Source organism: Pseudopipra pipra, chromosome 14 (assembly GCF_036250125.1).
Source record: "Pseudopipra pipra isolate bDixPip1 chromosome 14, bDixPip1.hap1, whole genome shotgun sequence".
In the NCBI taxonomy this organism is placed as follows: domain Eukaryota; kingdom Metazoa; phylum Chordata; class Aves; order Passeriformes; family Pipridae; genus Pseudopipra; species Pseudopipra pipra.
The window spans coordinates 12446478-12462713 of record NC_087562.1 but is presented as its reverse complement, the minus strand read 5'-3'; the positions used below and the strand labels follow the sequence as shown (position 1 = coordinate 12462713).

General features: G+C 44.4%; 1 protein-coding gene across 2 annotated transcripts; it reads left to right on the top strand.

Annotated features, from left to right (window-relative positions):
• The first annotated feature begins 472 nt into the window (after positions 1-472).
• On the top strand, positions 473-15215 carry AKTIP (AKT interacting protein). Of its 2 annotated transcripts, none has more exons than XM_064671178.1 (10): positions 473-805; positions 4979-5094; positions 6356-6561; positions 8159-8223; positions 8310-8410; positions 9714-9802; positions 9876-9974; positions 10173-10280; positions 11591-11651; positions 14293-15215. In XM_064671178.1, the coding sequence occupies exons 2-10, from the start codon at positions 5053-5055 to the stop codon at positions 14401-14403; spliced, it is 882 nt and encodes a 293-aa protein (XP_064527248.1). In that variant the 5' UTR covers positions 473-805; positions 4979-5052; the 3' UTR covers positions 14404-15215. The 2 variants fall into 2 exon arrangements, with proteins under 2 accessions (XP_064527248.1, XP_064527247.1); XM_064671177.1 differs by having other exon boundaries at positions 721-805; positions 14296-15215.
• Positions 15216-16236: the final 1021 nt, after the last annotated feature.

The following is a 16236-nucleotide window of genomic DNA, read 5'->3' as shown; positions in this document are numbered from 1 at the left end:
TAAAATGCCAATTTTTAGAAGCCTGCTAAACAAGGTGGTAAAAGTCCGCGACTGATGAAGTCACCACTAGCAGGAGGACGGAGCTCTCGGCGCACACAGGCAGCGCTGGCTGCAAAACTGGACTGGGGCTGCGCCGCTGCCTCTGGGCACGGTATTTATTCACCGAGCGGCAGCGCATCGCAGGGCGGCCGCTGTCCCGCTGTCCCTGGCTGCTCGGTGCCGGAGCGCGTCCCCCGGCCGTCCCCAGGCCGTTCCCGTTATCCCGGCCCCGCTCCCGCCGCTCCCGCGGGGCCGCGCTCGGACCCGGCGCGGGCACGGACGGGCCCGCAGGCCCCGCCCACGAGCGGCGGCTCGGGCCAATCGCGCGCGTCCCCGTGCGCCCGCCGGCCAGTGAGAGCCGTCCGTTGTTCTGAGCTCCGCCCCCGGCGCTTTCTCCTGCCGGGAGAGTGACAAGTGCTTCTCACGGCGCCATTGGCCCGCCCACTCGAGACGGACAGGCACGAGGACCAATCGCGGCCCGTGGGGCGGCCGCCCCCGCCCCCGCCCGGCCCCTGCCATGACGGTCCCGGGGCGGCCCCGCCGCGTCACGGCCCGGTCCGAGCGCTGAGTGGCGGCCCCGGCCCCGCCGCCCGCCCCGCGGGGCCGGCCCGGGAGCGCCGGGCGGCGATTGGCGGCGGGGGGGGCCGGCCCGGATGTGCGGCCCGAGGGGCGGGCGGTAAATGGGGCTGTGCCGGGGGTAGCGGGAGCGGCGGCAGCGGCGGCGGCGGGGCCTGGGCCGCGCGGGGGAGCGGCGGAGCCTCGGCGGGTGAGTGAGCGGGGCCGCAGCGCCCGGCACGGCCCTCCAGGGCGGAACGGCGGCGGTGGGCGCGGGGGCATCGTCCCTGCGGGGCGGGGGGGCGCGGGCTGTCCCGCCGGGCTCGGGGGCGGCGGCACTGGCGGACCCGACACCGGCACCGGTGTCCGGGAGGGGCCGCGCCGCCCGCTGGGCCCCTTGGGAGCCGCGGCCCCGCCTGGACGACGGTGTTCCGCGGGGTCTGGCCTGGGGACACACCGCGGGGCCGGGCCCGGCGGCCTCCGACCCTCCGCCCGTCACAGGGCACGGCCGCGGCCTCGGCGGGGAACACGGCTGGCACCGGCCGGGGGCAGGGCTGCTGCTGCCCTCCCGTGACCCGGCGGGCAGGTCCCTCCCTCTGCGACCCGCCGCCCCGTGGGACTCGGCCGGACATCCCCCTGTGTCCTTCAGGTCTGGTTCCGTTGGCGTAGGCTGCAATTTCCTAGAGAAACGTGTTAAGGAATGCTGCACCTCGTAGCAGCAGGTGTTGGTGTGGAAGGTGTAACCCGCCCCTGGAGGACGAGTTGGCGAACAGGCTCTGCTGGTCAGTGTTCCTGTGCTCCGCCACCTGCGGCTCCCGCGCTGGCCGGCAGGTTAAGGTCTAGGCGAGAGGTCCTTGGGTCCAGGGAGGATCAGGAGTGGCTGTGCTGAGGAGAAATAAGTTCTAGTGTAAGCTGTCAGCTACAGTTGCTGGGCAAGCACGTAACACTATGTGTCCAACACTCATTGTTCTCTGGTGCTCTGCCGAAGTAGCTCAGTTTTTTCCTAGGTGTAGAGTGGCTCCCTTTGATTTGTTGATGTTTCCAGAAAATCTTCAGAAGAGTGCTCTGTTCCAGGCAGATAAAGTTTTTTGTCGAATTGCTTTAGTGTTGCATTTGATCTGATGACTCTGTTGGTGACAAGAGAAAAATATGACGTCTACTCTGACAGTAGGTAAAATAAGAGATCTTTAATGAGAATACTTAGTGTACAGGAGAAAAAGGTGCAAAAGCAAAGTAAATTCTGAGTTTTCATTAGTGACAACTTTGGGTTTTTGAAGTATTTTAGAGTGCTGTTGAAGTACCAGAGGAGTTTACACTTGCTCTGACTGCTCTTGTTTATTGTGCACCTGGAGAATGTGGACATGGGGTTGTGCCTGGCAGCAGGTGGCTTTTGGTCCTGATGTGAAAGGACCTCAGCAGTGTGGTGCTGTATAGAAGTTAAAAGGCCTTTCCAAGAAGCAGCATTTGAAGTAATACTTCTTCACAGGTTTGTGTTCTGCCTTTTTTTAATTACTGTTGGAACTAGAGTGAGAACACTAGAGGAGGAGATAGCCGTAAAAAGCCCGTGGGAGGAGGACAGCTCAGGAGGGTTGTTGTTACTTGCTATTCTTAAAGTAGGAGAAATTAGTAGAATGTACTACAGAGTGGCACACTATCAAACCTCTTCTTGGATGAGGTGCTCTGAATGTTGACAGTGTGAAATGAGAGAGGTGGATGATTTTGAATGTTTTTATTCCCTTCTCATAAATGAGGAGAGTGTATTGAGTTCTTTTGGGAAGCTGGTGGCTTCAGTAGTCACAACACCATAAGGTGCCATAATGGTGGGTGCCTTGTGATAGACACTGAGCCCTGTGTAAGGCTAAATGACTGAACTGCCTAGAAATTCCATTAATGATATGGGGACTTGGCTCTCCTCTGTGTGCTGCAGACATAGTGAGAAGTAGGATAGGCAGTCCAACTTAAATGTGCTGTTACTGGCTTATTATCTTTCATACTTGTTTTAGTCATTTTTGTGATTAATGATGGGTAGTAAATTGTGAAGATACTAGAGAGCGTAAGCAGTTGTGGATAAGTTTCCTTTAGGGCTTCTGTTCTCTACTTCCACATAGCATAACTAGAAGGAGTGACTGGGATTAGAAATAAACTCTTAAAACACCTTAAAAGGCTTTGAAAGGCCATTCTCTGGGAAGCTGGTCCTCTGAGGTTATAGATCTCCATCATAAACAGTATTTTTATAGGTGAATGAGAGTGGAAACAGTTTAACAATAAGTTTAGGACAATACCATATATGAGTTATTGCTGGCAAGCAAATGGATAAAAGATGAATGTGCATGAGAACCTCTGGAAGTTATTCTTTAGTTTAACTAGAGCTAAAATAACCTTTTGTTTGCCCTTAGTAGCCTGTTAGTAGGCATCTTGGTAAGGTGGATCCGGTAACTGAACTCCATCTAGCACCAGTTGCCAAGCTTCTGGAACAGTTCCCTGTTTCACTGGGAATAGATTTGGCTGGTTTTTATGTACACATTATTCTTTATCCTGCTCAACTCCTGTTCTTACATCTCTGGTTCCGGGATAATGCAATTTACAGTACCCAGTCGTAAAAAAACACCAGCCCAAAACAAACAGAGAACGAAAATAATCCCGCTCCAACCCCATAATCACTCCAGATTCCAGCTAATTGTCTTCCAGCCTGTACCTCAGCTTCCAGCACTTTTCTCTCTTGTCAGAGCCCAGGCACTCAGGTGCTCTTTGTGCGTCAGTTCCTCCACCCTCTGGTTACGCCGGAGTTTCCTGAGGAAATGTCTCGTACCTTCCTAGTCCAGCGTCTTGTTGTCTTAGTCTGGCTGGGTTTGATGGAAAAGGCCTGTGGCATAGCCCTCTGGCATGACTCTGCTTTCCAGACAAGAGATGGGGAAAAGTGAAAACATCTTCTGCCTGCTATCACAGGGCATGCCAGTGCAGTAGCCATGCTTTGGCTTTCTGTTTTCAGTGGCTCAGAATGATGTGAGACTCTGGCTGCTGAAGCAGGAAAATACCTGGAGGAATCGTGTATACTGGAATGTCTGAGATGATTTTTGGTTGGGGAAATTAATTCTTTTTCAACACTTTTCTGAAAGGTGTTGCATTTTTTGAATGCTTGGCTGCTACACAGCCTAGAAGGCTACCTATGATTAGATATTAATGTTTCTTTTAAATATTTGCCATTCCTAGATTTTCTTTTGATAAATCGTCTGCATATTTTTTTTTCTGAATTTTAACAGGATTGGCATTTATTTTACTTTTAGGAAGACTTTGATCATAACATTAACATTCTTCTTTATAAACGGATCAAACCAATGGTGAACAGATGCTGCCTTGCTTACTGTAGGAAAATGTAGTGTTGACCACAGTAGAAGCCTGTGGCATTGGCTCTGTCTCTCTCACATCCCATTAATTGCCTTGGTCAATGTTGTACAACTCCATATTAAAGAGATTGAGTAAAGTGAATTGCATCAAAATCTTTGTTAATGGAATCAAAAATGGGAAGGTGGGATGAGGAGGGAAAGTAGGAGAACTGGAGGGGAAAAAATAGTGGAGGGAATAGGCTATGCTAGGCAAGAGGTGCTGTAGATGAAAGTTCTTGCACAAGCAACAGCAAGACTTTAAAAAAAAAAAAAAGGAAAGCAAGAAAAACAAGGACATAGACAGCAGATGACACACTGAAACTCCCAAATATTGCTGAAGTCCTTGTTATTGAACTGCTGATCTAAGGAACGCTAAGCCTTAGTGCTTGTAATGAAACCATTGAATAGGCTACAGAAAAACTTCTGTGTTCTGTGGCTTTGTCTATTCCTGGTGATGTTCCAATGCAGACAAAAACAAAATGACACATACACGATGGAACTCAATGGGAGGATCATCTCTGTCACTGGGAATGTCAGGAAACTTCTCAAAGTGGGGCACTTCAGAAATGTGCAAAGTCAACAGTGTATGTGAGGGGCGGCACTTGATGGCTTTCTCGTAGTGCTGTCTGGGGCTGGACTGATGTGGTGAGGTGATAATTTTTTAATATTTGCACGTGTAGAGGATCTTTCCTGACTCTGCTGAGCCAAGAGATATTTTTTTTTTTTTAATTGTTGGCAAGACAAATGTGGAATGCAGAATGTAGAATGTGTTTGTAGCAGAAAGAGGGCAGGGATTCACACACAAAAATAGACATGTTACTGTTCTGGAGTCTAACATGAGAGAGCTTAGGCACTTTTGGCTATTGTTGGTCTTAACTACATGAAGTTTTTTTCTGAAGTTACAGAAATATGATGCTGGCTGCAGAATGAGATCTGGATCCTATTTATATGTCGAGTCCTGTTTATCTGTTAAAATGCATATTCATTCTGTGTACTTTTAGGGTGTAAATCAGAAAGGCCTGAGGATACTCTGAAGACACTGAAAAGTTTCAGCCCTTTATTTGAAATACACGTTATGAACACTTTCTGGAGCATGTCTACAGGTTCTGTGCGCAAGGTATGTAATGAGTGGATGCCATGAAGTGTTGTCATGCTGTGAGGGGTGGCAGCAGTTCTGGAAAGAACCATCAGGTGATCTGCAAATAGTGTGTGTGTTTATCCCGAGGGTTGTGATCACTAACTGGTATAAATTAGCTTTGAGCTACATTAACTGGAATGTGCCTGTGGAAAGAGTCTACTCCAGAATTTGTTGACTTTTCTTATCTTTGAGTAGGAAACATGAAACAAACTCGTTCAAGTGGCTGAATCACTTTTTTCTTGGGGCATTTGTTTACTGTCTTATGTAGAGCTTAGCCAGGTATTTCATGTGCAGTGAGCCTTGACAAAATTGTGCCTCCATAGTGCTATTGCTGCTTTAGGTTGTAGCAGTAATAAAAGCAGGATAGTTCTAGGGCTGATCACTTCTCAGGTGTTCAGTACTAGGGCAAATTATATAAATTTATTGCTAATGCTTGTGACATAGGTATTGTTACTAGTACAAGTCTCAGGTGCTTCAAAACGCTGTAGCTTAAATAATTCCTTTAGTCACCACACAGAGCCTAAGCACAAGTCTGTAGCCTGCAGGTTTGTCTTGCAGTCTACAGAATGATTTTGGGGTCTGTACGTGGTGCAGTGTTTGTGGGCAGTGGTTTGGTTTTTTCTTTTAAGGAAAGACAGTAAAGACATGAAAAGGTTCCCTACAGTGAAACTATTTAAACTTGATATCACTGCCAAGTGGTGATTCTCACACAGGGAGTGGGCCATAGGATCAGTTCCAAGTGGAATGTTGATGTCTTAAGCACAAGCAGAAAGTGAAATATGTGAAACTTTCTTTTTTCATCTCAGTTTTACTACACTACTTTTAAAGAGTCTTTGAAGTCTGCAATGTTGGGATGCCTGTCAGTAGAAATGATTTATCTTGATGCACTGGGTGCTAGAAATAGATTGACTTCTAAGCTGATGTTATATACTGTCTGGTTTCAGGTTCTAAATAAATGTAAGCCTCCTTAAGCATTTGTCCTAATCTGCAGATTTCCTATCCATCATTGAATACTTTTGTGCTTGTAGGTTGGCTTTAATTGAATAAAAATCTATTTAAAATCAAAATGCAAAGAGACATCTGCCCACCCCCGGCTCCAAGCAATAGAACACCAAAACCCTAGATACATTTCAATGGACTAACTTGTAATTAGCAAAGTCGAGTTTAAACCTTTGTTAATGTATGTTAAATGTTTATGAAATACAGCCTGTGATATTGTGGTTCTCCTTTAATTTAACAGAGACCGGATGCTGAAGAGAAAACTTTGAGTGGAGAGCTGCGAACCAGTCCTCTGCGAGCCTCTACAAAGAAACAGTTGCCTTCTATTCCAAAGAATGCTGTGCCAATAACCAAGCCTGCTTCACCTGCTGCATCATCCCAGTCCACAAATGGAACACATGCTTCTTATGGGCCTTTTTATCTGGAGTATTCTCTTCTTGCAGAATTGTAGGTTTTCACTTTTTTTTTGGTCTTATTTTAGGTCACTGGGCTTGTGCTTCAGTGGGGAAAAAAACCCTGCAGGTTTCCCCTGCAGGGACCTAGTTCTTGCATGCTGTCTCTGCCATAGTCCTTGAAGGAGGTGTTAAAACTTCAGTAGTGGAAAGTTCTTTTTCTGGAGCAGCAGTCTCAATCTCTTGAGACAGAAAGTGAGAAGAAAATAAGATTTTAAGGGGTGGTTTTAGATGTCATTCCCTGAATGATTGCATTTCTCAATCCTGAAGTAGACACTTTGTGAGTTTTTGTGTCCTGACCAGTTATCATAACAGCTTTTTGATCAGGAATACCAAATATTTGAAACAAGTATTGAAATAGGAGCAAGCAGATAGTGAGTGGGGAGATGGTTATGTATGTATGGTACTGTCTAATGGAGTCAGGATGTGGGAGCTTCCTTCAGTTGTTACATGGAACACTTGAATGCTGCCTGATACAGCTGATCAAGTGGGTCTTAGGAAGAATATATTCCTGTCTTTTAGTGATATTTAAGTGAAACTTGTGAGGGAGGAGATGGGGTGATTAAATAGCTTTATTGGAGCAGTTGCATTTGACCCAGTCTAGTGACTTGTAGACTTCTGTGGGAGCATAAAAATCTCAGTTTGTCCTCAAAACTTTCCAGTTATATAACTGGTTAGTGCTACAAAGCTGAAGGGACTTCCTCTGTACTAGACATACTGCATTCTCAAGTATGTACTGCCTTTTGGAATGAAATCCCTGGAGTCCTTTATGCAACACTAAGTCTCAGTTCTTGCATTTAACCATTACGTTGAAAGTGAGAACTCTCAAGACATTTATCTCTTTTTCAAGGTACTGACCCTGACTTCTTAATTCAAGAAAGATGTTTTTCTTGGTACCATAATGTAAACTCCTGTAGTTTAACAAATTCATTATTAGGGAAATAATAACCGATATTGTGGAAATTGTAAGCAGAGAACTGTTAATATTTCACTTTAAGATTGTTGTTTATTTGTGAATGCATGCAGAATCCAATTTAATGGAGCCATATGCCAAGTAACTGGAAAACCCATTAAATTAAAAATTTGGGTTTTTTGTTTTGTCTATTGTCAGTATAATTTCAGTTTGACCTTCAGCATAGTGTCATGTAAAACTGAATAGCTAACTTGTTTAAAATTGAGGTTAAATTTGGTCACACTTCAGCAATAACTGCAATTGACTGCAAATCTGTGGTCAAGATTATTTAATTGAATTTCTTTTCTTCCTTACTTTGAAACTGTGGACTCAGTATAAAGTTGTAAAATTTTGTACTGTCATGCATTAAATGCATCTACTGGGTGAAGAATTTATTTCTATTTCTCTATTTTATCAAGAGAGATGGTGTTTTCTGTTAGTAACTCAGTGGAGGGGTGGGAAAAGCAAGGGGGAAAGAATGTGTTTCACTAGTTTTCTGCCACCTCCTTCAGTGAGCAGCCTGCCCTTGGGAATTGAGAGTAGGTCTGTGGAAGAAGCCCCTGTTAAGCTGTGGGTGGTTCTGGGTTTGCTGCTGTCAGTGTAGTTGTGGAGCTCCTCTGAGTGCTGGCTCTAATTGCAGTACCTTGGTTGTGAAGCAGAAGTTGCCAGGCGTGTACGTGCAGCCGTCGTACCGATCAGCGTTAAGTAAGTTTAAACTTAACTTTTAACTTCTTTTTTTATGTTTATGTATCTATAAATTCTTTCACTCAAGCAAACTTTCTCACTTGCAGTGTGGTTTGGTGTAATATTCATAAGACATGGGCTCTACCAGGATGGTGTGTTTAAATTCACTGTCTATATTCCTGATAATTACCCAGATGGAGACTGCCCGGTAAGTGGTTGTGTGTATTGAGTTTTTCTTTTTTCTGGTAGTTTAAGTGTGGCTCTTTGTTAAAGCTGATATACCAATTAGCTTCTCTTTTCCTTGAACTAATTTTGTTCAGTTGGCTGGGCTCACTTGCAATGTCTCGTCCATATTTGCTAACATCTGTGGAGGAATCGTGTTACTGTGATTACTAAGCCTGGTGTAGAGTGAACTTCCTGAGTTCAGCTGCAGAAGAGTGTTAAGTAATCAACCAGTTCTTTACTTCAACTCTTGATTTGCTACTTCCTCAGCAGAAAGTTCACACTGAAACACTTAGAGGTATCCAAATTCTGAGTAGCAATATAATGGGACATAAAATCCAGACACCTGCTCTGTGCTTGCTGTAGGAGTTCTTGCTTGTCTCTTCTAAGTTACATTGAAACAAAGAACTAAAAGAACTTCAGGAGAACGTAGTGAAACAAAGGGAGGACATAGGTAGTATGATGTTACCTTCCATCTCTACTTTCTCTTTTTCTCTTCAGTGAAAAGTTTTTAAGTTTTTTGACCAATTAAAAAATAAAAAAGTTATTTTGTGGTAGTGTGACTTTCCAGAGTGGAGCAGCTGACCCTCTTGGCCAAATTTCTTTAAGAGGAAGATTTGGAGGAGGTGTACATAACTGCTGTAGCTGAGAACAAATTGCTATCTCAGGAAGCTGTCTGTCTGCTCAGTATCAAGTTTTGTGTAAAGCTATCATCTTTAAAAGGACAGAATTAGTAAGAAACAGTTTCTTTTAAAGGTTGGACTTTAGTATCTCTCAGCCAGCCGTCATTCTTTTGCTAGAAGAGGGCTTTAGAACCTTCCTCTTGAACCTAAGTTTCCTCTTGGAAGGATGTATTAACACTGGAGGAAATTAGCTGTACAGGGCTGAAGACACTGTGGTGTCACTGCACAGTTTAATTAAAAATGTACAGGATAAAAAACATTTACTGTAGCTCAAGTATGTAAAAAGCTCTCAGTCACAAATAGTTAAACCAGAAAAACTCCTTTAATCTGATCTTATCTGATATTATTACCTGTGTTGGCACTGGTGCCTGTGCAGTTAACTAGATTAGTTTCCTGATTTGGTGATAGCATGTGAGAGAGGACAAGACCCTGCATGTAACACAGGTGTGTTGGGTTACAGTTTCACAGCTGGTACAAATCACTGGCATTGCTTTCTTTTTATACAGTAACAATGAATTAGTATTTGAAAGCTCTGACTGACCTTCACCCAGGGCTGTTGGCATTAGGATTGAAGGTGTCATAAAGAATTGCTTTTTTCTAATGCAGCGCTTGGTGTTTGATCTGCCCGTCTTCCACCCGCTAGTGGACCCTTTATCTGGTGAACTGGATGTAAAAAGAGCATTTGCAAAATGGAGGTTAGTGGTAACATATTGATGTGTAAACTTGGGGAGTTTGTTCCTTTCTTCATTGTGTTTTTGTTCTTTTTAGGCGAAATCATAATCACATATGGCAAGTGTTAATGTATGCTCGCAGAGTCTTCTACAAGATTGATACAACTAGTCCTCTGAACCCTGAGGCTGCAGTGCTGTAAGTATCTTCCATGTGTATAGACCTGGTCTCAGGAGGTTTTTGCATTGACTTGCAGGAACAAGGTTTGCAACACTGTCTCTCTGCTCATAGTCTCTGCTTCCAGACCTGATTGCATTAAGAACTCAAGCTGGGGCTTTGTCAAGTCAGCGTGTGCTTCTAGGGCGAAGTCTAATGTTACTTGCTTCTGTCTTTCAGGTATGAAAAGGATATTCAGTTGTTCAAAAGTAAAGTGGTGGACAGTGTCAAACTGTGCAGTAGTCATTTATTTGATCAGCCCAAAATAGAGGACCCCTATGCAATCATGTGAGTACTGTCAACAAATTCACCCTAATGTTTCACCCTAATGTCCTAGTGCTTCAAGAGCAAGTTTTGGTGTGGTTGCTGATGGCAGCCTTTCTCTGCCAAGCTGACTGACCTGGTTTTTCTTACACTCATAGTAATGCTTTGAATATTCCAACCCTAATTTCCCTCTGTTTAACATTGAGTGAAGTCCCAGTGGACAACAAGCTGTCCATGAGCCATCACTGTGCCCCTGTGGCCAAGAAGGCCAATGGGATCCTGGGAACATTAGGAAGAGCATTGCTAGCAGGTCAAGGGAGGTGCTCCTGCCCCTCTACTCAGCCCTAGTGAGGCACATCTGGAGTGCTGTGTCCAGCTCTGGGCTCCTCAGGACAGGAGAGACATGGAGCTCCTGGAGCAGGTCCAGAGGAGGCAACAAAGATGATTAAGGGATTGGAACATCTCTCCTATGAAGGCCTAGGGAGCTGGACCTGTTCAGCCTTCAGAAGAGATGTCTGAGAGAGGACCTAAAGAATGCATAGAAATATCTGCAAGTATCAAAAGCAGGAGACCAGGCTCTTTTCAGTGGTGCCCAGTGATGGGACAAGGAGTGACAGGCACAAACTGAAACACAGGAACTCCCATCTGAATATAAGGAAAAACCTCTTTACTGTGAGGATGAGAGCTCTGGAACAGGCTGCCCAGAGAGGCTGTGGAGTCTTTGCCTCTGGAGATATTCAAAACTTCCCTGGACACAATCCTGTGCAACCTGTTCTAGGTGAGGGAGGTTGGACTTGATGATCTCCACAGGTCTGTTCCAACCCCAGTCATTCTGTGATTCTGATTCTGTGAATCTTAAATGTAATCAGACACTTGTGTTTACTGTTCTTTCACTAAGCAACTAAGATTTAATAAAAAACTCAGAACAAACAAAAAGCTCCAAAACACCTACCTCCCTCAAGCAGAAATGCCCATGAAATAGGTACTGCTTTTTGGCTTTCCTGAACTCAGTTTGTCTGACTGTAGATTTGGTCTGTCTTTGAAAAGCTTGGGGGATGGAACAGACAGCTTCATGGTGAATATGAGTAATGTTTTGGTTAGCACATGCTGAATTGCCAGTTCTCATTACATACAGAAATGTAAATCTAAACATATATTGTTGAATAGATCCATGACAATGTTAATTTAATTCTTAACTGTATGTTTTAACACTGAAAACTCACGGTTTACTTGAAATTCAACAAGCTGAACTAGGGAAAATCACTGCTTTCTGCTCTGTCTATGCTGTGGTTTGCAAATATGCCAAGTAAGAGTTAACTGTACTTTCTCTATAGTTTTTCTCCGTGGAATCCAGCTATACATGATGAAGCTAGAGAGAAGATGTTGACTCAGAAGGTATGTGTAAAGTCCAGATTCTCACTCTAGGAGGAGTTTACTGCCTGATGTGGGAAGAAAGGTTCTCTGTCTCTCTGTGTACTTGACAGACCGTATTCCACCCCTCTTTTGGCTCAGCAGGCATGCTGGAACCAATATTGTCTCCTAATGAAGCAGTTATGTCACTGTTCTAACTTCAGTGGGTTAAGCAATTAATCACTTAGCCAGATAGAAAGCTTTGTTAGTACAACTATTGGCACACTTGGCAGATTTTTTTTTTTATGGATGGAAGGGGGGAAGAAGGGGAAAGAAGAGGTTTGCTGCCTGCCTGTTAGCTTGTCCTGCACTTGTCATATTTGTTAGCACTTCTGCATAACCTAGCTTCTTGGCTTTCTTCTGTTGAGAGATCTTTCCTTACTGAATCAAAGCCTCAGCAATTTCTTCTCATTGCAAAGTTTCTGAAACAACACAGGCACAGTCCCTCACTCCCATCTCTAACGCTGCTGATTTCTGATAAGACATCAGCTCACCAAGGGTTCTGAGTCCCTTCCATCACAAAGTGCTCTTACTGACAGAGGAAGAATGTATTGGCTCATAGAGCTTTCACCTGAGAAACACCTTTGGTTTTGAGGGAGAAACACCTTTGGGGGCTCTTTGTGGGGTTTTTTGTTCTGTTTTTGTAATCAGTTCTTTGATTCTGTGACAAGAGCTGGCACACAGCAATTCTGAGACTGCACTGAATGGCCTGACAAGCCAAGCCACTGGTAGGGATTCTGAAATGGTGGCTGCTGTCTTAGCTGGACTGGCGAGGAAATGCCCTCTGAATGCCTTAGTTACTGACTTTGGCTGAAACCGTGGTGTGGTTTGCTGGTTGTTTTGCAATTAAAAATTAATTTTAGGGGTTTTTTGTCAGTCCAGACTTCAGTCTTCCTCGTTGCAACCTTTAACTCACCTTATGTGTCTTCTGGCATGGGTGAGATTTTTAAATTTATCTTAATATAATAAACTCCCTGTAAGCTCAGTATGGCAATGCTCCCAACTGCCAGAATCACATCAGAACACTAGAACACACAGGAAAATATTTTGATCAGATTATGACTTCTTGATGTTCTTATGAAACTTAAGAAATACTTTTGACACTTCTTTTTTCTCCTTCATTCTCTACCTCTTTCTTTCTTATCCTTTAAATCAAAGACCTGAAGAGAAAGAATGGGTCAAGGCCCTTGAAATGGAAGGGGTAGGATGATCTCTCAGAGGCTGATTGCAAACAATGACTTTTCTTTTGTCCTTTTTCCTTGGAGATGCATTTTAACTTCTTTTTAGGTGAAAACTGACACCTTTAGTAACTATTGCATGCATGGTACTTAGTCACTGGAGTTGTTTGTTGATAGCAGGAACGGCCCAACTTCTGTGCCTTAGGGATTTGTTCCAAAATGTTAGTGTAGCTGAGAACATTCCCTGTAAAAAGTTCCTGAATTCTCCCACAGCCTTTTTTTATTACCCTGTAATTCCTGTGCCTTGGGAAACAGCTGAGCCATTCTAGAGCTGTGTCCCAGGAAGGGCTGTGATGTCCCAGTTCCCTGCTGAGCACCTGGCTTTTGCTGGGTGTGGTTCCTGTGGGAAAGGCAGGTGCCACTGCCAGGCTCAGGCTTAACTGATCCCTCTTGTCTGCTGTTGTCCAACGTGTTGTGGCAGTTCTGTCACACGGTGTCACCTTTGTGCACAAAGCATGGGGAGGGGCAGAAGTGCAGGTTATGTTTTCTTGCTGACTTAGTTTACTTTGTCAAGCAAAAGGCTTTCCAAGGTATGACAAAGTCATACCTTGCACATGTAATTATCACTTTTTAGAGCTCAGTGCATCATTCCAGGTTAGATGTAGTTGCCATACAGTTCCTGGTATTTTAAAAAACCCTGCAAGCTGTTTTTTGAACCAGCTAGAGTAGGTATCTAACCTACTGATCTCTTAAACTACTTTAAATCTACAGATGCTCCAAGTTGCATCTTTCTCCCTCAATTTGAAGCTTTTTTTTTTTAAATTGCAATAATGAGTAAAATGTTTGTTTGTTGCACAACAACAAACATTTGATGGGTAATAGTTACTGTTCAAGCATTTAACCATGATAAATGCTCAGGGAAGGGAAGGACCATTCTTGGAAAGCATAAACTCCCAGGTTTAGCAAAGGCTCCAGTTGCTGCTTTACCACATTAATTTGTGTTCCCAACTGCTGGTGGGGTGGAGGTTCCTTCCACAGCACACCCAGCACCACCAGGTACGTACAGGTACAGTGTCAGGTTAGGGACAGGAATGGTTGGGTTTGGATTGACTCTTCTTTCTGTAGAACCCAGAAATCTGGAGAAGAGCAGGGCAGTGGTGCTGGGCTGGGACCTCCAAGCAAATTGGTTATCTCTTAGACTTTAGGGTAGGGTAGGGCAGCAGTACAGGAGCCAAGTCATTAAAACCCCTGTATTGTCAGGGTGGTTCTGCAGATGCCACTCACATCCCTAGAAATTAAACCAATAGACATCTTACTGGGCTCCTTTGAGGAGAGGAAATGGTGCAAGCCTCTCTTATGCCTGTATTTGCCAAAGGTAAAATGGATGGAGAGGAACTTGAGAGGGTTTTGGTATCTAACAATTGTAACTTTAACTTTGTTCTCCCCAGAAGAAGACAGAAGATCAGCACTGCAAAAGCATGCACGTTTCTGGCCTGTCCTGGGTAAAGCCTGGCTCAGTGCAGCCCTTCAGCAAAGAAGAGAAGACGATGCCCACTTAGCTTTCCTGGACTCTGGTGCACAAAACACTTTCTGTGGGTGGAGGGAATGTAACGGAGGGAGAAACAGCAAAGCAGCAGTTTCCTTCTTGACTATGGATTAGTAAAAACCGAATGGTAGCAGTGACTCCAGTAAACCTGTTCAGTGGATTACTGACTCTTAATGTTTTACATATGCATTAGGTTTTAAAGGCTTGCCTGGAGTTTGGAAGTCTCTCTTGAACACTGCAGTACTTCTACCTGGAGACTGTCTAGGGTGGGTAATTCCTCAGGGCTCTGAAATGCCTGGAGGCTTTGGGTTGGTTTTTAAGCTTTTATTTTTTCCCTCCAGGAATAGCAATTTTTTAAAAGAATCTTAAATTACTGGCAGAAATATTAGTATTGGAAATATGATGCCAGAGTTAAGCTGTGTTCATGTAAACTAATATAGCAGAGTTAAACACTATATTTAATGGTTTTAAATACTTTTGGTTTCTATTGTAAATATGTTAGGATTTGAAATTGTAAATAGACGGTTCATTGACTCCATTTAGCACTTTCCAGAAGTAAAGCTGGGGATGACATGATGTATTATTGACTTGTAAATGATTCTTGTCACTAAAGCACACATTAGTCTGACCGGGGCAGAGCAGAATGTCAGGCTTGTTAGACTTCTAGTACATAAACACTAAAATCAAAGCTTTTAATGGTGGTCTCTTGAGCTAATAAAATCTTAGAGGGTTTTAGATTACCTGGGTGTCCAGGAGATTTCTTAGGATAGCTTGACTAATGTGTGTTAATAGTGACATCTTAAAATAAAAAGGAACTGTGCTGTAGCTTTGTCCCTATTGGTGTGTATTGTTGACATTTAGCAAAGACTGGAACCAGAGTGGAAGCACTTGGATACAGCTGTACTTGTTTGGGATGTTAATGGCTACCAGGAGCGGTTCTGTACTGAACAGACTCGTGTTCCACATAGAGGAAGACCTCTCTAAAGCCTGTGTGAACTCAGAAGCTTTTGCTTTTCACATGAGTCTTCCTAATGCCACAGCCTGGTGTGTTGCCGCCTTCTTGCCTAACAGGATTGTCCTCTCAAAACCGGTAGTGTTAACCCCTTACAGCTGGGCTGCTTTTCCTTTGCTCCCCTCACCTGCACTGATGGCATTAGAGCCAAGCCAACTGGAACAATCTGGAGTGAGTCATGGGAATATGATGTGGTGTGTCAGGACAGTGGGCACTGGTGTGGTGTGGGTTTTGTGGGTCTTCTTGTGTTTTGTTTTTACTGACAAGCTAAATTCACTTGCCATGTAACAACCTTTCCCTTTGAGAACAACTTGGCTCCTAAGGAAGTATATGAAGACTTCCCAAGCAGTGTGCTGTCATACACCACAGGAAAGGAAAACCTGGCCCTGTGGCACTTGCCTTGGTCAGTGTTTTCTTCTGTGTGACACTAATGCTCCATTAGCCTCAGTATTTTGGACACCTGGCAGGTTACGAGGAATTCCAAGTGTTTTGGAATTGTCACGTGGCTGGTCTGAGTTTGCAATAGAGGCCAGAAATGGAGGAACTGATCTGAAAGCTGGGTTGGTGTTGCCTGGTAAGTGGTGCTGTGTGTCTTTCAGGGAAGGGATGTGGGAAAAGTTTTAGGGGGTGTTTGTACTGGCCTGGAGTGTAGCCATTACAATACTGTGAACGTGAGTTCTGTTGCTGCTGTTGTTTCTTTCAAACATTTCTGGGGAAGGCTGAAACTGAAATTCAAATGCTTCAGATTCACCATGGGCAAAGTTTTAGTTAAAGGACTGTTGATGTGAAGCAGGCAATGGGCCCAGCCTTGTGCTGAGCACGGCTGGGCAGGAG

Bases quoted from the DNA above. Each gene is read 5' to 3' on its own strand.
- AKTIP (XM_064671178.1), top strand. From the start codon at position 5,053: ATGAACACTTTCTGGAGCATGTCTACAGGTTCTGTGCGCAAG. The intron at 8,411-9,713 runs GTAAGTGGTTGT...TTTCTAATGCAG, and splicing joins ACCCAGATGGAGACTGCCCG to CGCTTGGTGTTTGATCTGCC. The intron at 9,975-10,172 runs GTAAGTATCTTC...TCTGTCTTTCAG, and splicing joins AACCCTGAGGCTGCAGTGCT to GTATGAAAAGGATATTCAGT.